The 26,434-nt window shown below is 32.7% G+C and overlaps 2 protein-coding genes across 3 annotated transcripts; both read right to left on the bottom strand.

The window, feature by feature from the left end:
• Window positions 1–3,069: 3,069 nt before the first annotated feature.
• Window positions 3,070–6,954, bottom strand: LOC114727810 (uncharacterized). Of its 2 annotated transcripts, XM_028914569.1 has the most exons (4): window positions 6,512–6,954; window positions 6,105–6,229; window positions 5,532–5,609; window positions 3,070–5,302 (listed from the first exon to the last, which is right to left on the bottom strand). In XM_028914569.1, exons 2-4 carry the CDS (start codon window positions 6,204–6,206, stop codon window positions 3,284–3,286), a joined length of 2,199 nt encoding a protein of 732 aa, XP_028770402.1. In that variant the 5' UTR covers window positions 6,207–6,229; window positions 6,512–6,954; the 3' UTR covers window positions 3,070–3,283. The 2 variants fall into 2 exon arrangements, with proteins under 2 accessions (XP_028770402.1, XP_028770410.1); XM_028914577.1 differs by lacking the exon at window positions 5,532–5,609.
• Window positions 6,955–12,817: 5,863 nt separating this feature from the next.
• On the bottom strand, window positions 12,818–18,206 carry LOC114728706 (CBS domain-containing protein CBSCBSPB3-like). Its single transcript, XM_028915642.1, has 14 exons — window positions 17,953–18,206; window positions 17,481–17,649; window positions 17,246–17,378; window positions 16,425–16,595; window positions 15,397–15,475; window positions 15,197–15,310; window positions 14,975–15,041; window positions 14,724–14,829; window positions 14,582–14,640; window positions 14,046–14,152; window positions 13,833–13,963; window positions 13,574–13,656; window positions 13,395–13,484; window positions 12,818–13,311 (listed from the first exon to the last, which is right to left on the bottom strand). Exons 1-14 carry the CDS (start codon window positions 18,102–18,104, stop codon window positions 13,138–13,140), a joined length of 1,635 nt encoding a protein of 544 aa, XP_028771475.1. The 5' UTR covers window positions 18,105–18,206; the 3' UTR covers window positions 12,818–13,137.
• Between the last annotated feature and the right edge of the window lie 8,228 nt (window positions 18,207–26,434).

The raw sequence follows: 26,434 nt of genomic DNA, 5'->3' as shown, positions 1-26,434 counted from the left end.
TTATCACTCATCCTTCATTATTCCATCAATTTCACACCATTCATGGGAGCTTGAGCTTGCTTGGGAGACAATTTGAGAGAAGCATGGAGAAAGTTAAAGTCTTGGGCTAATGCTTGAAGATCATAAGAGAGTGATTCCATTTGTCGTTTTAGCTCAAAAGCTTGAGATTATTTAGTTTTAAATAATTTTGAGTTGTATTTTTATGAGACAATTTAGTTATAGATTGTCTTTGAATTAGATTGATATTTGGGTTTGTTTTTGCTTAATTTTGCTGGAATTCATGTTTATGAACATTTACATTGTTAATTAAATTTATAATTGAGTTCTCATTATGGATTTAATTGTCAATATGATTTGACTTGCAAATTTGGGTTCTTTACCTCTTGATTGTTTGATTGAGTTGGTAATTTATTTAATTGTTTAATTAGATAATTATGAACATAATTTTTAGAATTATTTGAATTAATTTTACCTGTTTTGACAAGTTTAATCAACTGCCCTTATACCATTTTGAGTTTTCTAATGGTTTAAGTATTTTGAACTTGTTGGCTTTTCATATTTCAAATAAGTAATTAAACTTATTATTTCCATTCTCTCGTCACCTCTCTTTGGTCCAATTTATTGATTTGGCCTATGAAAGTTAACTCGATGTAAATTTGAGTGTCCCTTGACTATACTTGAAGAAACCTCTCATTTTGTGTGTTCTTAATTTTCTTTGCGTTTTCCTTAATTTATTATTTAGCGTTTTAATTTTCCTTCTAAAAATACCCCCCAAAATTACGTTTGCATGTACATTTAGTTTAATTTCACTTTCATATAGATTTTAGGATTTTTGCATTGCTTTTTGTCACTTAAATTCATATTGAAAACCCATAAATTACGCTTGGGAGAGTAGCTTAGGTTGCCACTATATTGCATTTGTAGTTGGTCCTAGTTTAATTGAGTAATAGCAACAGAGGCATTGTCAGTCACCCTCTTTAATCATGTACATTAAAACTCTCTCTTAATTATAAGCTTTTAATATCTGTAATCAATAAAAATATTTTGACAAAAGACTAAAGTATACATTTGGTCCTTTAACTTTATACAAAGTTTATTTTGTCCCTTAACTTTAAAAAGCATACACTAGGTTCTTTAACCATAAAAGTATTAGGCTTTAATGATGATTTTTCATAACAATCATGAATGTTGTAAAAATTAAACTAAATTTGTTAGTATTTGAGAATATTTTATCAATATTTAATATCTTAATGTTATCATTTTTAAAAAAAATTTTAGGGTTAAAGAACTAAAAGTATACTTTTTAAAGTTAAGAGACGAAATTGAAACTTTATTCAAAGTTAAAGGATCAAATATATGCTTTAGTCTTGACAAAATATTATAAATTTGGAAAGCAAAGTAACTTGAAATGAAAGTGAACTTTTTGTTTAACTCATATATTATAGGATAAGAGGTAGTTACTTTTTTGCTTGCCATCCATTCGCGTGTCAACCTTTTATAACATGGGCACAAAATTTTGGGTTTTTTTTTAATTTTATTTTTAATCTAAGGCTATTTCGATAATGTCTGCAGGCACAAATCTCACCTATGCGACCAAAATTTCTTATTGGGCAAATATCTTTTTGGATGATAATGCTATTTGAGGGACGCCAAATTCATTTGATTTATTTTCATACAACTATATGGAGGACTCTGGAGGAGTTCATAGGTGAATCAAAAGCCTTTCAATGGTGATAGTCCAGTTGATTTTAATCTCTTGTATTTGTATACAACGTTACGATTGTATAAATCCAGTTGGTTCACCGTAACACAGAGGGATCGAGAGCGAGTAGAAAATCTAATGATTCTCAAAAGAGTGGGCCGAAAACAAAGATATTTAACAAACTACTACCTTCGCTCCTAATTATAAGAGCCAGTTGACTAATTTGAGGAGATTAAGGAAGTAAGTTGAGTTAGTTATTTGTCCTAAATAGGTGTTGTCTTTCTAAAATATCCTACTAATCAAGTGTATTAACTAGAACTATAATTATTAGTAAATTGTCTTGGAAAAAATTGAGTAAATATGAGAGACAAAGTGGATTGAGGTCTTATATTTAGGATCAAAATAAAAATCAAACAGGGTCTGATGTAGGAAGACAGTGAAGTCCTTGACATCCCTCGAGCATATCGCCGAAAGCGATCATCGTTTGTGTATGTGAGTTGGTTAGTTCAGTCCCGAGACGCTTCCATTTTATAATGGAAACTTCGCAAGGGAACAAGAAGCCATCCGTCGATAACGGTAACAAAACGAAGGCACCAGCAGAGCGTGCTCACTGTGGGCCGGTCTTGGCCCAAGTAGATCGAAAGAAAATTTTAACAAAAAGCAAAAGAGAGAAGTTTGTCATTGTTAGGTATTGTAAGGTTTTGTTATCAAATTTGAAGGAAAAATTCATGTCTCTTTTGGTCGAGTGACGGAGAACAAATCTATGACCGTAATTTTTTACAATAGTTATCATTTTGTTGTCGTTGTTTTTAATTTATGTCACTTTTTTTTACTTTTTAAGTAAAAGAAAGATGATATTTCTTATGAAAAAGGCGATATTTCTTACTTTAACAAAAGAAGACGAAATTTTTTTTTTGTTTCATTTCATTAGCTAACAAACAACTTATTAATCTTTGATTGATCGTTTTAGTATTTTATTACAAACTCTAATAAGAATTTTTAACATAAATTTAACCAGGGAAAATTTATCAAATAGAAAAATCAAATTCTTTACTGTAGTACCAGTTTACTTAACAGCTACACTAAAAAGAAAGCATTTTAGATGTTTTGTAATCGATCTCATACGATGAGTAGGTCTAATACTGGGGTTATAATTGTAAGCATGAACAGAAAGCGAATGCTTGCTGCCAATATAGACAAATTTAACACAGGAAAAGTTTGTCGAAAATTAGTTTCCTATTGTGGATTGTGGAGTACATTTTGAGGGTTGCTGCTTCCCCTGCTTAAAGATGGGGAAGTCAGAATTCGGCCCCTGTTCACAAATAAAGAGAAATGACTATTATTGATATTTGCTGTCTCTTTCTGAATCATATTCTTCGCATAGAATGATCAGGTGAACTAAAAAGCCGAGTTTGATTGCAAAAATGGGCAAGAGATAATGAAGCAATGAAGAATAATAATTAAGATTAGGCAAGCAGAAACATTCTATTACACCAGAAGTGGAACTTTTTGCATGCCATCTCGTCAAATTTTCTGGATTAACCATGGAAATCGTGCTGCATGCTTTTCACTAGCTTTTGCTTAGTTCTTGAGCCATTTTTGGCTTTTGAACCCCACTCTGAGACGGCCTCCCTTGTTCACCCTCACCCCCCGGTGATGTCGAAGCATCTGCCACCAATGCAACTTCTTCCTATTGCCAAGTTTGGGATTCCTTGACCCTTTGATCCTAACAAACTTAGAAGGCTTTCGTTTCTTAGAATGTCTGACGTGTCTCAGAATCCCCTCCACAAGTCCATGAAACTGCCCAACCTGTTTTCCACGTGACACTTTAACAATGGTGCCTCCCCTTGTCTTCTCAGATTTTCCTCTTGCTAGCAACTTGTGCTTGTTTTTGCCATGGAAGATCCTCTGCCATATAGAATGATTGTGATCCGCCTTACTTGTTTTATTATCATCTTCATCGTGATGGTGATGATGGTGAAGATGGTGGTGATGGTGAAAGATAAGTCTAAGCTTATTTTTCAGCCTCCTCAAGCGTCCAATTGTTTTCTCAGGTCCTCTCCTATGCCAAGATCTGCCAGAACTGGAACTTTCCGTTCTATGTGAAGAGCCAGCATCATTTTGATAATCTGAATCACTATTCTCTCTTGAGCTATCCTCATATGTCTTGCTGACCATATCTCCTGGCGAATCACCAATGTCCTCAGATTCACTACTATATATGGCACTGCTTTGATTAGATGTCAAGCGAGCACGAGAGCAGGAGCTTGAACTGAACTCTTCTGATGATTCCGGATGATGTGGTGATGAAGCCCTCATCTTGTGAGCCCCTCTATTCTCTGAAACTTTTCTGTCTCTGTAACCATGAGCGGGCATTTTAGACTCACTGGATCTCCAGTGAGGTAGAGCTCGTCTTGGTACCATAGGATGAAGGGGCTGTTTCTCTCTCCTGTGAGTCTCTGACTGAGCCACTGGGTTTCTTCTCGTTGGCTTGTCTTTATTTGGTGAACCTGCTGTTATGGAATTCAGAGGAATCCTAATCCCCTGTATACACTCATTAGCATGATTCACCAAGTGGTCATTCCCACTCACTGACCAATTTAATGACTGAAATCTGTCTACTATGTCCATGCTCTGCACTGGAGGTCGACGTCCATTCTGGCTTAGCAACTTCTCTCCTCTTGAAGCCAACAGTGTAGCTCTGCATGCCTCACCTTTTTGGCGGCTTCTCCATGCTGAGATGCTGTTCTCCTTTTCTGGGTCAAAAATCTGATTTTCTACCTTACTCAGTGACTTGTTTCTGGAGAAGATGGGCTCGACATTTGCTGTGGTTGAATCTTCACACTTACTAGCTAGTTTATGCGCCTGCTGACTCATTAATCCATTTCCTTCTAACAGCAACCTTCGATAACAAGGCCGGTTTCCTGGTATTCCTTCATTTTTCTGTCTTTTATGGCTCTCTGAATTTGTTATTTTATGCATAATCTTGTCAGCTGCACCATTCTTTTTGGAATATACTAAACTTGAGTAAAGCTGCAAAGCCAATATACGAGATTCAATTCTTTTTATTGCATTAAACAAGTCACTAGAGATGTCTCCCTCCTCATCCTGAGCTTCAAGCCTGCTAGAAGTACTTGGATTGCTTTCAATTTCAGAAACTCTACATGGTAATGATGTTTCACTGACTTCTCTAAGCTCACCAGATTTTGAGTGTTCACCCTCGCGAAAAGTGCTCACACTGTACTTCTGTTCATGATGACTGCTCTCTTTAATAGGATTAATGGGCTTCTTGTTAAATAGATTTGCTGCCTTTACTAAGTTCTGCTGCATTATACTGCTTTCTTCACCATCATTAAAGAGTGCTTTTCTCATTGCTTTTCCTTTATCAGAGATGCTACGCTTACATAGTCTTGGACCTGCTTTCTTTGCTGGTGACTTTGATTGGGGTTGTTCATCCTTTTGCGAAGGAAATCTACCGCGTGTTGGATATTTTAGAGAGCAGTGAGAACTGTTGGCTGCCAACAAAGGCCTTAACTGGAGATCAGCCACAGGTTGAGAAGTGAAGGGTGTCTTGGAGATACCAGTTTCTGTTGCTATGATCTGTCAAGTGAGCACAGAGAAAAATAAATCAAACAATAGAACTGCTATTCGTATTCCCGCATCCTGCCTTTATGTTCAGGTTCGTGCAAGTGAAATTACTATAGAGCAAGTTGTTTCCTTATCACCAAAAAGAAAATGTGCCTCCTTTTTTGAAGGGATAATAAAATAAAACATGAAAAGAGTAGCGAAAGATCTTTTCTGCAAATAAAAGATGATGATCCGTCTGAACCTTTAAAATAGTCTCGAAAACCCTTTCAGATGCTACTTCCAGCATATTTTTCAGTAATTCTTGAGCTCTCTCTACCAACTGCCCAAAGACAAAAGAATAGAATATTGAAGGAGCTGGTCCTTAAAGTGCTTTAATAAGCAATAAATTTTAATACAGAATCCAGCTGTGCTTTAATAGAAGAATAGCATAGCATACTTTAAGCTCTCATAAACTGTCACGCAGAATTTAGTTTTAGAGCACTCAAACACTATTGTAAAAGATAGAAAGAAATCAACCCCAAGAAATTATCATGCGCAGACAGTAGTGACGTAATGGCCAAACAAACCAGATAAATGAGCCCCAAGAGATTCATAGAGGAAAACAAAGTTAGGAAACACATCACTTTGATCGAGTTTTCCTATCAAATCTCTCCCATAAAATGAAGCACATTGTGAAAATAAGAATTTATAATCAATTGGCATTCTATCTAGTATGTGTAAATGGAGGAGTTAGCAAGCGCGAGGAAATGTACTTTGAAAGGAGGCATAATTAAAAATCTCCGGGAAAAGCTCAGTAAAGGAAGAGAACACTTACATCCTCTGAAGTTGTATTCTGAAGGCCAAGGCTATTATGTTCTAAGAGCCTATACAACAGTCTCATAGCACGGAGATTATTTTCTGCTTCCTCAAGTTCCATCTTTCTTCATTAAGACCCTGATACTGTCGTACGTAGAACACTCTTTAAAGTCTAGTATGACACAGAATTATGGGGAATAACAGGTTTACTTATATGCAATAAATCATACAAACAGTAACACTACATCAAAAACCTTATCTTACATTGACTGTGACCCTCTCTTCCTGTTATTTAAGCAAAGACACAACGCTAAGCAAATTACCCATGACAGTGCCCTCGTTTTTCTTTATCATTAGTTAAAAGCAACGTGATATGAAACGAACAAGAGAAAGGGGAAGGGATGAGATTAGAGAAAAGGGAAATACCGCCTGTAAATTCAATATCCAAGTCTTCAAAAAAGGCCTTCTGTACAACAGTGATGGAGGGGTACGTGAATCCACACGCAGGTGCTTTCAACGGCGCGTGGCTTTCCGAACAGTGGGATTAGCCGCCTTCCTTGCGGCGGTTCTGATGGGTGTGGCGGTGAGACAAGAGACACAGGGAGGAGGGTGAATGGAGGACGATGGTGGCTAGACTGAATATGTGTATTGTGATAAATGAAGAGCGCGTGTGGAGGCCGGGTGGCCGTTAGATGCAGAGATGGCGGTTAACGGGGTGGTTATGGTTATGGGAGGAATTCTTACATGTACTTGGAGTACCACATAACTTGCTCTGACAAATAAAAATTCTCCAAATCATACGGTGGGACCCATACTTGTTGCCGGCTTACACACACACACACATATATATATTTTTTTTCTTGCACGTGCTCTCTTTTTTCTGTCTCTCAACTTTCCGTCTTTTTTTCATATTTAATTTTCTCTCTTTTTCTAATAAAACTTCTTCTACTCACTTTAAGTTTTATCTCTACATCTTATTTTTGCATACACTCACATTCTCTCTTCATTTTTAATTTTATTTACTCTATAATTTAAGTAACAGCACTACGTTTTAAGCTTCAACTGGAATTATAAAGTAGCATTACTAAAACATTGAAATGAAGAAGGTTTCCATTTTCATCAAAAATATAACTGTTTCAGCAATTTAATCAAAAAATAAGAAAAAATAAAATACTTTTATAAACATAAGCTATCATTCGTAAATATCAATGAAGCTGCAAGACAAGGTTTGAAAATTCACTTTTTTACTACAAGAAGGATTACTTTTTTTATTATTATTAAAACATCAATGCACCAGCAATCTCATAAAAAAATGAAGAAAAGCAAAAATACTTGTATAAACACAACTTATTATAAGCAATTGTATGTCATTGAAGATAAAGAAAGACCTAACTAGATATTTTATTTAGTTTGATTCTCTTTATCAAAGTCTGCCCATAATTTCACATGTCAACATGAATTAACCCATCAAAAAGAAGGGAATTTTAAAAAGTTGAGAAAGAATTTAAAGGTTGGTTGTAAAACATTACCCCAATCCTTAATATAAGAATTAGTTAACTAATTTGAGTAGATTAAAAAAACTAGTTAAGTTATTATTTGTAATAAATATGTATTGTCTTTCTTAAAATATCATTACTAATCAATTATATCGACTAGAATTATCATTATTATAATAACTACCTTAGAAAAATGAATAAATATAAAAAATAAAGTGAATTAGGGTTTTATATTTACGAACAAAATAAAAATCAAACAAACAATACCAGAGGTAGTATGAATTATGTATCCAAAATATTTTAAAATTTAAATTTTTATATAAGTATTCTAGAACTTTTGATTCGCAAAAGCAACACTATTATTTAAATGAGAGATTAAATAAAATTAAAAATAAAGAGATAAAGAGAGGGACGGAGGGAGAACGTGTGAGGGCATGCGAAAATAAAATAGACAGATAAAACTTTTATTAGGGAGAGAGAGACAATTAAATAAAAAAAAAAAAGAGGGAGAGTTGAGAGTCAAAAGAGAGAGCGCGTGCAGAAGAAAAAAGGGATATACTAATAGAAAAGCTACAATAAGTATGGGTCCCGCCATGTGATTTGGAAGATTTCTATTTGTCAGAGCATAAGTTACATGGCACTACCAGTGAATGTAAGAATTCCTCATGACTATGGGTGTGTTTGGGTAACACCCCAAACCATGGTTTGGAGACCAAAACCATGGTTTGGGAAATAGATCACCCAAACACCCCCTCCAAAAACCATAACCATGGTTTTGGGTCAAAACCATGGTTTTGGAAAAAGCAAATTTTTTTTGCTTTTGGAGAAAAAAGGGAGAGTGTGAGGCCCTATATGATATGTATCTTGTTATTTTTTTATAAACATATTTTTTTATAAATATATTTAATCTTATGTTTTATAAATATATATACACATTAATTATTTATTAATTATATTATCTTATGTATTATTAATTATGTTGGTAAAAAACATATTATTAACAATTTTATTCCTTCAAATTAAAATATATCATAAAATCTATTTTTTCTGTAATTATCATATTAACTTATGTCTTTTTTTTAGTAATTTATATATATAAAAAGCGCTTCTGATAACAACTATCCAAACACTCTCACTTCTCAGAATCACTTTTTTACAAAATCTATTCTTCACAGAATCTATTTTTTCCAGAATCTATTCTCCAGAATCACTTTTCCAAACCACGGTTTGGTTTCATCCAAACATACCCTATGAAGGTTTTGAAGGAAAAAGGCGTGTTTGGCAAGCGCGAAAAGAAGGAGAACAAAAACCGTATTCTGAACAATTTAATGGGCATCCAAAACCTATCCTAACAATAAATTCCATAAACTAATCATTAGTAATAATAATAACTAATATTCTGAAAATAATAAATTAAACATAAAATTAAATAATCCTAAAAATGAAAACTATTAAAATATTAAATAAATATTATTGCATTGTTATTCATATTCCACCATATTGATGTAAAACAAAAATAACAAACGGGATGAGATAAATATCAGAAGAGACAAAGGAGAGGAGATCGATTAAAGAAGGCAGATAGATGGGGAAGGAGAATTAAGAGAAACCGCAATCTAAGTAATTAAAGAAGGCAGATAGATGGGGAGGGAGAATTAAGAGAAACCGCAATCTGAGTAATTCAATCAATATCCAAAATGTATCCCAAGTCCCTAACTGTAAATCCTAGGAACTAATAAATAGTAATAATAATAACTAATATCCTGAAAATAATAAATAAAAGATAAAACTAAATAATCCTAAAAATGAAAACTACAGCAAAATAATACTCTATTAAGTCTAAAATTAGACACAACATAAAGGAATAAGAAAACTTTAGTCCAATTATGACGTTGCCATGGTATGGAAAACCGATCCGAAAATCGACAAACCGGCCAGAAAATTGGTCTGATTGAGCCTATGAATTAGGGTCACTTTGACTCGGTGCGACCTGGTAACGACTCGGGTAACCCGCTCGGTTTGGTGGGTTAACCCAAGTCCCCCTTTTAAAAAAAAATTTTTTTGATGATTTTTTTAAACAGCTGTTGATAATTAGGACTTAGTGATTAAATAATTATAGGGAGGAATATTTTGTTATCATATATCTATTTTGATGGGTTGAATATTTAGTGATTTTAGTAGTATGATATTATAAGAAATTGTAAGGATGTGATTATTTTACTAGTGATTCAAGATATTAAATTGATATCTAGTTCTTAGTGAAATTTTAAATTATTTTTTATTTTTTATTTCTCACTGGTTTGACTCCTGGTTTGACTCTGGTCTAACCCACTGATCCTTCATCTATTGTCTTGACCGATTCAATTACCAGTCCAGTTTTTAGTACTTTGAGTGTCGCTAGTTGATTAGTGATGTTGATGGAGACTGTGTAGTTAAGGAGAACATGCTAGTTTTACGAATTCATGAAGTTTATTATCATTGTGGTATCAAAGCATGATATTATGCTTTCTTACCTGCTAAAAATTCTTTATGTGTTTGATAAACACGCCTTTCTCCTTCAATAAGAGAAAGGAGAAGAGATCGATAAAAAAAAAAAAAACAAATAGATGGGAAGGAGAATTGTGGAAAACTGTTATATGAGTAATTCAGTTAAACCAAAATCTACACTAAGTCCCTAATTGTAAATCCTAGGAACTAATAAATAGTAATAATAATAGCTAATATCCTAAAAATAATAAATAAAAGATAAAAAACTAAATAATTCTAAAAATGAAAACTATTAAAATATTAAATAAATATGACTACATCTTAATGGAGGCAAGCAGCGGTGGTTATAAAGATTCTAAAGGAGAAAGCTGTGTTTGGCAAAGGCAAAAAAAAATTTTAAACATGTAAGAAAGTATAATATCAGGTTCTGATACCATAATGATATTTAACTTCTCCTGAATTTGTAAAACTAGCATTTTCCTCTTGACTACACAATCTCCAATAACAACACTAATCAATTGGTGATACAGACTTTACAATTGGTCTAAATTTTTCTTATTTCTCTATGTTATGTCTAATTTTAGACTTGAACAGAGTGTCATTCTACTACTTCAGATAATGGCGGTGCCTATGACTTGGGAATGAAGGAGAAAAAACTATACAGATGAATTGGGATATTAATTCTATGGTTGTCAAATGCAAATAATGAAGCTGTCATGCATGGCGCTGGTTTGGGGGGTGAAGACAAAGTGTAGTGTATAGAGGAATAGAATGATACATGAAATTGCCGAATCTACTATTCGATTAGAGAAAAGAGGGAAGGAAGTGGAGATATTTTCTACTTTTTTTATTTCAATTATGCCAAGTTGCCAATCTCGTTTCAAAACAGCAACTCGCCAAGCTCATTCCTACCCCTTCAAAACCAAGCTGGTAGCAATATCCTGTTGAAACTTTTTGACAGGTAATATTTATTTATTTTTTTCATTTGAGTTTAGGTAACTAGCATGATGAAATATGAAATGAGTTTAATTTTTTAAATTGATTAAAAAGTGTTTAATTAATATCAATGTTGATGATGGATAAATCAGGCAAAAAAAACTCAATGAATAATGATATAAATAGATAAATACCAAAACTAATAATTAAACGGTGATATATTGATTATATGCATATAGATTTTGGTTCTAAAACGCGCAGAACATGGTCATGCAAAGACGGACGGTTTTAATTTTCATTTAGCCTTTTTATAAAAAAAAATAAAAATAAAAATTGAATGTAGTATATTTGTTTGAGAACAAGTTAATATTTTCAAATTTATACTTTAATATTTGAATTTTTTTTTAGATCTTCTTCAATAAATATCATTTAATCTAAGTTCTTTTAATTTTCTTTTTGTTCAATAACTCTTTTTTTTTTGCCAATCTTTTGTTCAATAACTTGCTTAATGAATAACACCAGTCTTATCTCTTTATTGTGAACCTTTTCCATAGCTTAGTTAACAAAGAAAGGGTTAATATAATTTTTAATCATTTAAATTTGTCCTAATTTTGGTTTGAATCCCTTAAATTTCAAACTAAGTTTTGGCTCTTAAAGGACAAAATAGTCAAAATTTTTATTAAATTATAAGGACAAATTTTTTAATGACAAGAAATTTAAGAGACCAAAACTTATGGTTTAAAAGTTAAAGAACCAAAACCAAAATAAAAACAAATTTAAGGAGACAAATTATATTAACCCAGAAAGAAACTTAAATTTGTATTTGGCCAGGGAAAAAATTTAAGAACTTGTGCCCGTGACATAGGAGAGAGTAAAGAGATTTATTTTAATTATAAATCTAAAATATTAATGTATCTTATTATTTAAATTTGTAATATTTTTCTTAAACTATACTTCGTGATTTTACATATTAAAAGAAATTTTTATTAAGTAGTTCTAAGACAAGCAAGTGATTAAGAGAAGATTTTTTTTTCTTTCAAAAATAAATCAACACACTTTTACAAATTCATTAGTATTAAAAATAAATACATCAATTTTTTAAACTAGAAGCAAAATAAGTTAGTCATGACAAATATACCTGATTACAAAATTAATGCCCTAGCAATCATGACAAGAACACCTGATTACAAAATTGATGCCCTAGCAACACAATCTGCAGACTCGCCTTCCTTCATGCCTGCTGTAGCGGACAAAAACAACGATTAAACCCAAAACCGAATGAACAACAGAGCAGAGGGCCCTAATCTAGTTTTTTTCCCTCCTTGTCCGTGACCTTCAGTGTTCTATTTGTTTCTTTTTAAATACTCCTCCGGTCCTTATTATAAGACTCAATTTGACTTTTTATTTGGTCCTAATTATAAGACCCAATCCATTTTCTCTCTTATATTTATACATTTTTTTCCAAGATAATCCTTCTAATAATGATAGTTTTAGTCAATATACTTAATTAGCAAGGATATTTTAGGAATGACAACACTTATTTATTATAAATAACCAACTTAACTTACTTCCTTAATCTCCTCAAATAAGTCAATTGGGTCTTATAATTAGGACCGGAGGAGTAATACATGATGGGGAGCTTGACATAGGCCTGAGATGGAGCAATTTGACTCTGTTAAGGACCTTTTGTGCCACATCAAATTACTCGTTGACATTAGGAACTAAAATTTTGAACATGTAAATGTAGATTGAGTCTAACTTGAATGATTAATTTTCCCAAACAGGAACCAGCGGCATAACATGGCAATGGATATTTCAGGACACAAAATCATGTCAGTCATGCATAAAGGCTTGACATTTGCAAGTATTAAATTAAATGCCAAGATTTTATCTTTACATTGAGATAGGGTTACTGATTGCAACTACATCCAAAAAGATAAAAAGACGAGAGAAGAGTACATCTCTTCACTACCTCGGTTTCTCCCACAGCTTTAACCATGGTGTTTAATTTAATATAGCCCAAAAAAGAAAAAAGCCTACTATTTCGGTGTATATCATTTTAATTAAATTGAATCCCACAGTGCTCTTGAATTCATACCCATGGCATGTATCGCTTCTGAAACTAGCAACTGATCATTGCTTGGAGCGCTTCAAGTAGACCAACACGCCAATGCCTGTTAGAACAACAGCACCCGCGAGAATACCCGAGCTTATAGACAATCCATTGCTCTTTTGTAATGTAGCAGTAGCAGATTCCGGTGTTTTTGATTTATTGGAATCGGCAAACTCCAGATGCAACCTTAGTGCCTGTTACAAGATTACCTCAATAATCAATTCACAGAAGGCTAATCACCAAATGAAAGAGCTAACAAAAGCAGCCACATCATTACCTTCACTCCAATAGATCTAGCATAGTTAACGGCAGCAATGAAATCACCATCAGTTTCAAGAAGAATTTTATCACCTTCATCATCCTCATACTAGACACCCAGAAAATAAAAGGATACCATAACCAATGCATATACCAACCAAAAAAAAAAGAAGAGGAAATTAAATATGCATTACACACCATAATCAGAGGACGTTCTCCATCGTTAACATTACCAAGTCTTTGCATGATAACAGACACAAGTTCCTCTAGGTGTTCAGCCCCTGAAAACAGATGAACACACAAATCAAAGGGAGCGGGAATAAAGTTACAGAATTACATGAACAGGATCCACATATCAATCCAAGAGGACGTTGACTGGAAATATTCATTGAAGAAAACAAAACTTCTTAGTCCCCAAGCTATTGTTATGCTTTCTTCAAGCAAAATAGTCACTCACCACAGCTTAATCGATGTACACGGCCCTTCGGGTCCTCAAATTTAAAGACAAAGGAATTCCCAAAGCCAACAGATGGATATGTTGACTTTGCAGTCTCTGCTGCTTCTGAAGCCATGAACCCAGAGACATCACTGCATTGAAACATATGACATGTTGCTTTAAAGAACAAACCATATCTCATATCAGAACAGCATTTACAGTACCACAGGGTACCTATGAGTGTCATAATCATCCGGTGGGTCTAAAGCGAGCGCAGAGTCCCAAAATGTTTGCATTATTGTGTTTGCCACATCATTGACAGCTCCAGAGCTACTTTCCACCTATAAAGCCATACAGAATAGGTGATAAGATAACTTCACGTGTATAATTGTATCAAGCATCAATATTCAATATTCAATATTAAACACAAAATCTATAGCTTGCCACATGATACAACTCATTTCTCAGACTGTGTTACACAGGGCCTACATCTAATTGCAACAGAATACACCAAATATTCTCTGGCCAGGCAGTAATATAGGATATTGCAAGAATGCCCATTAAAAGAGTTCCTAAAAACACTTTGAAAGGCACATCGACGCCAGATGAAGAGAGTTCCTCCTTCAGCAATGCGCAGCCCCCAGTAAGAGGCAGGCATACAAACTCTCGAGCAACTCATGCCAGATGCTATCTTTTATATTGACTGTAAAACAAATTCATTTCCCGTACTCTCTCCGTTATTATTTACAGATACTTTAAACAAAAGTTACCATTGAAATTGCAGCATGAGTTATATGCAAAACATCCACACAAGCTGCGACATATCCATCTGCACCGCAAATGATATCACAAATGATAAGTAATACCTACAACATGAAAAACAGCCTATGACACGAATAAAGCAAAGCTCACCTCTGTCCACCACAGGAAGATGTAAGAACTTTCCATCATGCATCGTATGCAGTGCATCGAGAATTGTTGTCTCCAATGATGCACATTCTGGGTTTGGAGTCATTACCTGATAGAATGAGATATAGAGTAAGGGAAAGGAAAAAGAAAGAAGAAAACTGCAGAAATCAGAGCCAGTATGATAGAAATTATCTCAGAATAAATCTTTTATCAACTAAAGTTGCTTCATAGAAGGATAAAAATTGAGAAAAGACCTTTTCCACTAGAGTCAACTCAGGAGATAGATTTTGAGCCACAACCCGCATAAGGATATCCTTTGAACTGCATGAAGGATTTACGTAAAAATATATTATACAAGAAGCCCAAACTCCAGTTCACAATCGCTTATCTTACAAGGAGATTTCTAGCCTTAAAAACATGCGGTCAGGAATGTTATTCAGAATTAAGAAATTCAGAAGGAAAATGTTCATGATTACGTTAGTATCCCATGAATCTTGTTTCCTGCAACAATAACAGTTGAATTAACACGCAAATCCCGCATCTTTTTAGCAGCTACATAGACAGGATCTGATGCTGATGAAATAGCAACCCTGAAAATACATAAAGCTATAAAACTTGGTAAGGCATAGCTTGGCAAAACACATAAAAGAAAGGATAAATACGATGTGGAAATTACTTTGTATGGTCACCAATAATAGTTGACAGTGAAGGCTTGAACATGCGCTCCCTCAATGTTTCTATGAAAGCATTTGAAGCTGGTTAAGATTAAAATCAAAACAGAGCATTAGCATCATTCCAACATAAGAGATGATACCAACAGATGTAAACTTCATTCTGATCTCATCATTTTTGAACCAATAAAACAATGTTGGCAAATTTTCAACACTTCTAAATACACAAAAAATTGGTAGAATGTGAGGCAACAACCATAAAGACTAGAGAGACGATGTTGTGGAAAGCTTTGATAGTAAGAGATGCTTCTGTTAAAAACATTTAGAGTAGAGGAAAGGCAATATAGTATGAGATACAACTCTAAGCAAACAAACTAAAAGGCAACCTAACGCTATATTCTAACAACCCCTCAAGTTAAAGCATATAATGGAGCAGTCAAAATATTCCTTTTTCAGTTCTAACTTTTAAGGAAGTAAACATGCCGGTAAAACAAATACTAGAAAATGGTTGAAATAGGATGCAGACGAGCAAAATGAACACCCAAAAACCACGCACCTAAAATCAACAGAAACCCATTTACAATATAAAAAGTGAATTTTAGTCGCAAAAAGCAATAAGAAAATTTCTTTAAGTACACAGGAGTTCAGGAAAAGCATTGGAATTTCACATTCATCTTGACTATCATATATCAAGAATACATAACCCATTAACCCATATCTTTAATTTATTTGAAATTTGACTAGAATCAATTGCACAGAAAAAAATGCAAGCAAAAAAAAGAGATTTCCACCCCTCTTTACAGGCTAATTCAAGTATTTATTTACTACTGGCTCCTATGTCTAACTTTGTTGCCAGAAAGATTAAGAAAAACCTTTCCCACGCAAAACTCCGACATCAGCCCCTCAATTCAACAGTGGCAGTTATAAACATTTAATGCTTTCATAGACCCCATATACAGATAAAGGAAGTTCACAGATTACATACAATCAGTCCCGTAAGATGTGTATATAAATAAAACAACCATTAACCAACCAGATAAACCTCCTCCTTTCTGCCTTTCCACCCCTTCAACTGCAGCAGCAATGGCACTACCCTGCTCAGCAGCCTTCTCCATCCTAGATATGGCATCATATAGGCATTTGGTAATATCCAGCAAGGCAATGACTTCACCATTTTCCACAACAGGTAGATGCCTGAATCTACCTATTAGTTGGGGCAAAAAAGTTAATTGTATCTCAAGTAAAGAATCACTTTATCGTTCATATCTTTATTGATTTAAAATTTAAACATCAAGAGAATCAACAAGACATAAACATTGACTCAATTCTTGCAACATAAACCAAGTAAAGAAAAAGAAATAATAGAGCAAAGAAAGAATCCTTTTACAGAAAGAAATGAGCCCTAACTGTGCAGTAACATGGTCATTAAATATTATATTGTCCTCTGAGAAGAATAAATGCCATAACTTCAATTGAGATCATCTTGGGCCCATTGAGAGGATGAAAAATAACACGAAGCAGAGAGGACAACAGGCCATGGACTTCATGAACAAATAGGAAAGTCTAAAAGTAAAGGAACAGGACTGAACAATTTTGAGTCAAAAAATGCGACAATAAAATCACCTACAAAGTCCTTGTTAAGTAAATTTCTCATCGCAATGCCAACGCCTAATGTGAGAAACAATTAAAGATACTTTACTGCCAAACTTGGGCCATGACAGACCTAGGAATTTGCCAGCAAAGTCTTTATTTCCAATTATCATCACTACTGCCACAATCCCTTTATTTATGCACGATTTTCATGCAATTAACCATATACATAACAACAAAAGGTAACAGTAAAATGAAGCTAACCCTGAACCATCTTCTGAAGGGCTTCAAGAGCTAGTGAATCCGAAGTGACAAATATGGGATTCCGGGTCATTATCTTTGACACTATTGTCTGCTCTGGTCGTAACCCCTCAGCAATGACTCTAGCAGCAATATCCTGGCCAAAAGAACCACAAACTTGACATATTTCATAAGGAAAATGCTTACGAGCACTAATCTCAATGGACAGAGCAAGAGGCAGACAGTAGGTCCTCTAAACCTTATCAGTAATAATTCCTGAAAGCAACGCATTGGAGTCAGTTAACAAAACAGCATCAACTCGGCGAGCTGCCATTCTTCTACATGCTTCAGAGACTGTCGTCCCTTCAGGAATTGTTAGTGCTTTTGACAACCGAAGCTTCTTCACAGTCCTTTCGCCCCCAGTAGCCCTAAAAAATTTCATCAATAAACCCAAATTATACAAGAAAACCAGTACAACAATAGCCCTATCAGCAGTATATGAAGTCAGTCCCTTCTGCGGGCAAACCGGAGCAGGGCAATGGCATCGCTCTTGAATTGCATCAGTTAATAGAGAAGTTCATCAGTCCCGCGTGATCAATGAGTATATTGTTCCAAAAAAAAGACCAGCCCAAGCCTCACAACATATACATCCACCATACTGAAGAATTATAAAGATTGTAACAGAACAAGAACATTAATGAAGAATTGATAATAGAAGCTCAGAAACCTACGGTTGCGGAGGCGGAGAAGAGGGTTTGGTGGCAGTGCCATTTCCATTGCTTCCATTTTCAAGCGGCACAGACTTCCTAGAAGCCGTAGATGGTGGACGCTTCTGGCTCGAACTGCTCCTTCTGGAACCAGGATGAGGAATTTGACTACTCATCTTCCCACAGACTGAATCTTCTGCTCTGAGTCTGATCAGCGAGCCGGAGAGAAAGGGAGAGATTAGGGTTCTTCCCTCTCCGCGACCAGCTGTGGCTGTGGACGAAGCTGTGGCCCCCTTCACCAATTCAAACCCGCTCTCTCTCTTCTTCGGTCAGGATGAAAAGTTAAATTTGATCATATATTTTTAAGACATTTTTTCCCACTCCTGCTCTTTGCGTTTCGTGTGGACATTTTGATTGGCGGCATGGGAATCATATCAATATTTTATTTTTATATGGCCATAAAGTAACAAAGTCACATCAATATTTTACGAAGTGGGAGTGCTACTTTTGGCCACACACAAAAGCAAAGCATGTTATGATTCTATTTACAATAATCCTCCTCCACTTTTAAATATAAAATTTTTATATTAGTAGGTATAAAAATTTTATATGTATAAAAATCTTATATTTAAGATCAGAAGAGTAATTTTTAATTATAATTTATAAAATATAAAGCATGCTTATAGTTTTATTGGTAAAAAGAAGTGACGATTATAATTGTAATTATAGTATTTGTTTTGGTAGAACAATAAGCCGTAGTATAACTAATAAATTAGATAAAAAAATTAATAAGTTATAGATATAATTTTATAAAGCGTAGATTGCATTGCATTTTTTAATATCACAAGAACGCCTTTGATGCCACTCGAATCATTGCGCGGCTTGCAGCTGGTTTATTTCAACCATGAGTTTTTTTTTTAATTAAAAATATTGAAACCACAAAACATGATCGAATATTTAAGCAAGCCACCGGGGAGAAAAAGGGATGGAGAAGCCTAATGAATCATAGGCCAATAGATTCTTTTATTTAATATCTATATCTTTGCTATCTATATGTGGACTATCTTAAAAAATATTTTGATAAATATGTAAAAGAATAGGTTCGATATTTCATCCATTCTTAAAAACTGGTTTGAGGCATGTTTGGAATGCTGTTAGAAAGGGAAAATGAGCATTGGGAGAGTGAAACTTCAGTTGGTGGCTTATTTAAGGGTGAAATATTGTTTGGATTAACTTTTGAGCAAATGGGCTTTTGAGAAAAAGTTAGGTTGGAGCAAAAGCCAAATTTTGTAAGGTGTATTTAGATTAGCGGTAACAAAACTAACTTTTATTCTATCTGGCTTTTGTAAAATTTAGTTAAGGTAAAAGTCAAATTGTTCACTATATACAAGAATAGTCATGTCCTTTTTATTTCTTTTTTTCTTTTCAGATAATGTAATGTGTTTTTAAAAAAAAAACTATTTGGACAAATATATTTCTTTGCAACCTCTATTATCAAGACAATTAATATGAAATTTTTTTGTGTGGTTATTTAATTTTGTGAAAAAAAAATTATGGGATTTCATTTTTAAAATCTTTAAGAAATAATAATATTTTTTTGGCAAAATAAATCATTTTCCTAAAAATACACATTAACTTTTTATTATTTATATTATTTATGTCTTATTTATTATGTTGCCAAAATATATATTATTAACAAATTTATTACTTCAAATAAACATATATTATGAAATATATCTTATATGTAATTATCATTTAAACTTATGTCTTTTTTAGTAATTTCTACATATAAAAAACATTTCTGACAACAATTATCTAGGGGGTGTTTGGATGGAAACCAAATCATGGTTTTAAAAGTGCTTTTACGGTATACAAGATAAATATGTAGAGGAGTTTGTCTCGTTTTGCGGAAAAGTGCTTCTAAACACTCTCACTCAAAATCACTTTTTCAGAAAATTTATTCTTTCAAAATCTATTTTCTCCAGAATCTATTCACCAGAAGTTATTCTACAAACCATGGTTTGGCCTCATCCAAACACCCCTTAAGGCAACCCTCAAAAGTGCTTATCACAAACACTTTTTCGCAAAACGAGACAAATTCCTTCACATATTTACTTTGTAAATCGTAAAAACACTTCTGAAACCATGGTTTAGTTTTCATTCAAATATCCTTTTAGTTTTCATCAATCATGTCACGATATTAACAGTCAAGCTTCAATCATGCATTAGTAATTTTTGTTATTGATTTTTTAATTGCAGCATCTTATTATGATTTGATTAACTAATATGAATAAATTAAAAATGTTACTTAAATTAGTTAATACTCTTCCGGTCCTTAATATAAGACATATTTAACTAATTTGATTAGATTAAGAAAGCTAGGTAAGTTAGTTAATTAGAAAAAAATATGACATGTTTTTCCTAAAACACCATAATGATCTTTATTAATATCCTCATTCCCTCTTCTACTTGATTATAATTGAGGGAGTATCCATAGGGGTAATTTAAAAAAACTTGATAAATATGAGAAATAGGTTTTATATTTAGGATCAAAACCAATTCAACAATTAGGTCTTATCTCAAAAGCTAGAGAAGTATAATATATTTGTTTAAAATACCTTAATTATCTTTTTTAATTTTCTCTCTAGCTCACTCTCCTATTTAGTTATTGTTGAAGGAATATCATTTTATTGGTATTATGGGTTGCTGACGAACGATTATGCAATTTCAAAGTGTGCAACTGTCGTTGGCTAATAAGCACAAAGACACACAAAACCAGGGGGGGTGTATGCTAAAATAAATAGACAAAATCACTGTAAAATCTAAAAATAATAAAATCGCCAAAAAGTATTGATAAGTTTCATTACAAAATATGATAATATTATCTTCGGTCCTAATTATAAGACCTAGTTGACCAATTCGAGGAGATTGGAAATAAGTTAAGTTAGTTATTTATAATAAATATATGTTGTTTTTCCTAAAATATCCTTGCTAATCAACTATATTGGCTAGAACTACCATTATTAGAAGAACAATCTTGGAGAAAAATGCATAAATATAAAAGAAAAAGTGGATTGAGATCTTATATTTAAAATCAAAATAAAAGTCAAACAAGACCGTATATTAAAAACCGGAAGCAGTAGATGCTACTCATTCGTTATGGAGTTTTTTAGTGGTTATATTCATTTCTCAAAATGGAACATTATGGCAAGTTCTTCTACAAAAAATGACAACAAATCCATGTGTTGGAGTTATAGTGTGCATGTGTCAAAATAAACTAGTTCAACGTTGCTCAAGAGAGTGAAATCGTATGAGTATAAATATTAATTTGTGTTATTAAGCTACTAAATGAACCAAGAGGAAAAGTGAGCTTGCATGAATAACGGGTCACAGGAGACAAATCTCGCAAATTTTCCTCATCCCTTGTGCATGAATCAAACACGAACTAAGACCATTTTATATAGGGTTTTTGTGGAAATTCAAATATCATTTTGGAATTAAAAAAACCTACTCTTCTGGGCCTAAATATAAAACCCTTATACTAGTGTATATAACGGTCTTATATTTAGGATCAGAAGAGTATTAGAATAAATCTCTTATTATTATAACTGACACCGAAACCGAATGTTGGATCATTTAAATTCATAAACGGATCTTTGAATGTCTTGGAGGATCAAAGCTGAAGTATTTACTTGCAATGTTTTAAATAATGCAATTAAACTATTTTGATTGTATTCAACATTTGAAAATGATGCTATAATATTGTTCACAAGCTGCCAACATTCAAGTCTATGAGGTTTATATAAGGATGCTTCTAGTCATTGGTTAGATACCCAACTCTAGAGTTTTCGAACTCATCTCTTCTTCCTCTTGTGTGTTTTTATGCCTGCTGAATTTATTATTATTTTTTGTTATTCTACTCATCCTATTTTTGAAGAAAGAATCCATTTAATCCTAAAAATTGTTGTGTCTTACGTTGCTGGTAATTGTGAAATAACTCTAAAAAAACAGTATCTGTTAGACATGACTCGGATTAACTGTTTTTCTCCAGATGCTGTTATAAACAAGATTTGCATACCATTATAAAGGAGTTGGAAGGTCAGCTGAATTGTTTGAGAATTTAGATGTTGTCGCCAATATTATACTGCTCGCTTGTTGTAGACTATCCAATAATTACATTCTTTTTTGGGAATCTTAAATAATGACAAGTTCTATTACAGAAAATGATAATATATCCATCACGTAATCGTCATAAAACTTTTTTGTGATCGTTTGGAAGTTCACTCAGTGATTTCCGCAAATAATTAATGATGTTTGTGCAATATCCCATGATAATACTATGTCCGGTCCTTAATATAATATTTTATTTTATTTTTATTTTGATTCTAAATATAAAAACTCAATCTATTTTGTTTCTCATATTTATTTATTTTTTCCCAAGATAGTCCTTCTAATAATGATAATTTTAACCAACAAACTTGATTAGTAAGGATATTTTGGGAAAGACAACACCTATTTATTACATATAACTAACTAAACTTACTTATTTAATTTACTCAAATTAGTTAATTATCTCTTATATTTAGGATCGGAGGTAGTATACCCGCTGACCATGTTCTTTTTATATGATAGAAGGAAAGGTAAGTGTTTTTTTAATTTATAAATATAAGAAATATTTCACCTTTGTCTTGTGTGTTTATTAAATTATTCTCATTATAAGCCCATTGATTATATATAGAACAATTAAATTGCTATCAAATTAATAAGCCATACGTCAAACATTTAATATGGTCATTTAAAAAAAAGAAATCTAAATGTGTTACATAAATTTTTGACAGGTTTAATTGTTTTTAGTTACTCATCTGGTCCGTAATATAAACCTATTTAACTACTTTAATTAGATTAAAGAAATTAAGTAAGTTAGTTAATTATAAGAAATATGACATGTTTTTCTCAAAACACCATAATCATTTTTTTTAATATTCTCTCTCCTTCGCTTACTTGATTATAGTTGAACAAGTATTCATAGGGATAATTTAGAAAAATTGATAAATATGAGAAATAGATCTTATATTTAAGATCAAAATTAACTTAATAATTAGATCCTATATTGAGAACAGGAGGAGTATATTTTTAATTTTAGTGATCTTGTTATTTATTATTCCTTACAAAAATGATTGAAGGGTGGAACATAACCTAGGAAAAAAATTTGCACGTCAGCAAAATTAAACTCGGTAGGAATCCTTTGCATGTAATTATAAAAGTGAATATTTGGAGGAGATCGGAAGAAAACAGTGAATAATGAGTGTATTCTTAAATTACATATATAACCACTTCTCTCTTCTTTTCTTTTCTTTTTTTGTCACTTTTATACCGCACTCCATTTCAAGGAATAAATGGATTATTAATGAAAATATCTTATTTACAAATTTTTTGCCATTACACTTTACAATAATACCACATGTCTGGGCAAAAACAAAAACTTGGGTAAAAAAAATACAATACCACATGTGAACGCAGGTTAAATTATTTTATTGAATTTAATTAAAATGCCACATCTAATAACTTTAAATTATACCGGATCGGATACTTACTACTCTTCCGGTCCTTAATATAATACCTATTTAATTAATTTGATCATATTAAAAAAGATAGGTAAGTTAGTTAATTATAAGAAATGTGACATGTTTTTCCTAAAACTCCATAATCATCTTTTTTAATACCCCTCTCTCTTCTATTTAATTATGGTTGAGGGAGTATCTATAGGGATAATTTAGAGAAAATTGATAAATATAAAAATGAGTCTTATATTTATGACCAAAACTAACTCAATAATTGGATACTATATAAAGGACCGGAGGAGTATAAGCGTAGTACTTTATAGCTAATATAATATGATCTTCCTAAAATACTCTACTTTATAAATTAGGTAAATTAGTTTAATAAAAAATAAGAAATATAATTAATAAAATGAATTAAAATCTTATATTTATGAGTGAATTGAATCCGTTATCCATCATGCCACACTCAACACAATTCATTTAAAAAAAAGCCCTGGGCTGGCCTTTTAAAATATTCAAGAGTAATGACTATTTATTATTTTACGTTATCTCTTACCAGTCTTAACATTGACGACGACGATGATAAACAACAATAATAATAATAATAATAATTTTTTTTTCCCTTGATCTGTTGATATGCTTGAAAGCATATGGAGACCTTATGTACTACACTTTCCTTTTGCGTTTAAACAAGGGACAAAAGGCAGAGTTATCAAACCCTTCATGCAGCCAAAAAATGCAGCTTCCTCTGAGCGTATATTTACAAAGAAAGTATTAAATTAGTAGCATAAAATGGTAGTTAAGTCAAATAAAATGGACTTATGACTTTTTTCCTGGGTAAAAAAAGTTTAAGCAAGTTAAATCTCAAAAGCTTACCAGGATCAGGCCATATTTTTGGACTCAAATAGCACAAAGATATTTATATATTGCTCACCAACAAGTCTTTATATCAACAGTGTAATTTGAAGTTATAACATTGTAAGTTATAAACCAATTCTTACCAATTGATTAACTCTTATTGGCTGGTCACTTTTTTAAATAAGGTTGTAAGTTCACAATAATGCTTGAATAATTAAATATAATCTCATAGCTGGACAAACACTCCTCTAGTCCTTAACATAAAACATATTTAACTAATTTGATTAGATTAAAAAGTTAGGTAAGTTAGTTAATTTTAATAAATATAATATATTTTTTAAAAATACTATAATCATCTTCATTGATGTCCTTCATCCCTATCCTATTTTATTATGGTTAAGGAGTATAACATGGGTAATTTAGAAAAGAAAATTGATAACATGAGAATAAGTCTTACATTTATGATTAAGATCAACTCAACAATTAGATTCTATGTTAAGAACCAGACGAGTACTATAGATAAGTAAAAGTTCAAAATAAACAGACAATGTAAAAAATTAATGGGAAGAGGAATAAAAGATTGTTAATATAGTAGTATTAGATTTAGACTAGTTTTAATAACAGAAGACTACTGGCCAAAAAAAAAAAAACAGAAGACAGAGTTTCAACAATATGGAATACTTTTTGATATGATCAAATGAGTGGCGATCGAATGTTTGATTGTCTTCAAAGGCTTTACTTGTAAGTGATGCAAAAATTGATTTCCCTAATTTCCCTCCTGACATTTTTCTTTCTCCCATCCCTCATCACATGATAATCCAGGGGCCGTGCTATATGAGGACTCATCCATAACTCGCTAATGAAAAAGCTAATACATTGCATAAAAAAAAGCTATATATATATGCACTTATAAATATAAGATCCTTAGACTAATGTGTATAAAGGTCTTATATTTAGGACTGGAAGAGTATTGAGTTTTTTTAATTTTACTATAATTTTAATTTAGTCCATAATTTTTTTTTGTTACAGAAAAGTTAGATGAGTTGGATCCCGACAACTCATCAGGGCCAATGTATGCCTCCAGGTTCAAGAGCACTTACAAATGTACTTCAGATTGCCCACCAACAAGATCCTCACATTGGCAGTAGAATTCAACCTCATGACCTTATGAGTTATGAGCTGACTCTTTACAACTAGACCAACTCTTATTGGTTAGTCCTTATATTTTAATTTTGAGAGGTGGCTCTATCGGGAAAAAAAAAATAGGGGGCTGGGATTCACAGACAAGACTGGGCCGAATGGTAGTTCCAAAGGCATATTTTTTTCTCGGGCTGCATATTGAAGGTCCATATTCCCCTTCCTTGAGAAAGGGCTAGAAATATATTGGGCGAGTGGGGCCCAGTTTAAAAACTGAGAATGAGAATCCCCTGCGGCTATATTTGATATTTGTATTCATGTTGTTTGAGATGGTAATAAAAATACTTCAAAATACTCTTCCGGTCCTTAATATAGAACCTAATTATTAAGTTGATTTTGGTCCTAAATATAATATCAATTTTTCATATTATTATTTTTTCCTAAATTACTCTTATAGATACTATTTCAATCATAATCAATAAATAAGGAGAGAAGATATTAAAGAAAATGATTTGGTGTTTTAGAAAAAAAATGCCATATTTCTTATAATTAACTAATTTACCTACTTCTTTAATCTCGGTAAATTAGTTAAATAAATTTTGTATTAAAGATATGATAATACCTTATTAATTATTTTTATGAAATATAATAAGTAATGTAATTTATAAATGCTCAACATAGCAAACTTGTGGATAATGTGATTTTGCTTAGTTTTTAAAATCGGTGTTGTGCGTGGTAACTAAAGCTTAAAAAGCTATGATTAAGCTTCCTGTTTGGGTGTGTTTGGTTGGAGGGGAGGGGAGGGGAGCCCCTCCCCTCATTTGGTTAAAATTTTAGAGGGGAGGGAGCTAAATGTCCCTCCCCTCCCCTCCCTCCCTCCATTTTGGCTCCTCCAAATTAGGGTTTTTGGAGGGGAGCCAAAATTTTGGACCATTATGCCTTTATGATTT

The sequence above is a fragment of the Neltuma alba genome, unplaced genomic scaffold (assembly GCF_004799145.2).
Source record: "Neltuma alba isolate B1F8T4 unplaced genomic scaffold, ASM479914v2 tig00002446_pilon, whole genome shotgun sequence".
Classification (NCBI taxonomy): Eukaryota; Viridiplantae; Streptophyta; class Magnoliopsida; order Fabales; family Fabaceae; genus Neltuma; species Neltuma alba.
This window is presented reverse-complemented; position numbering and strand designations above follow the sequence as displayed.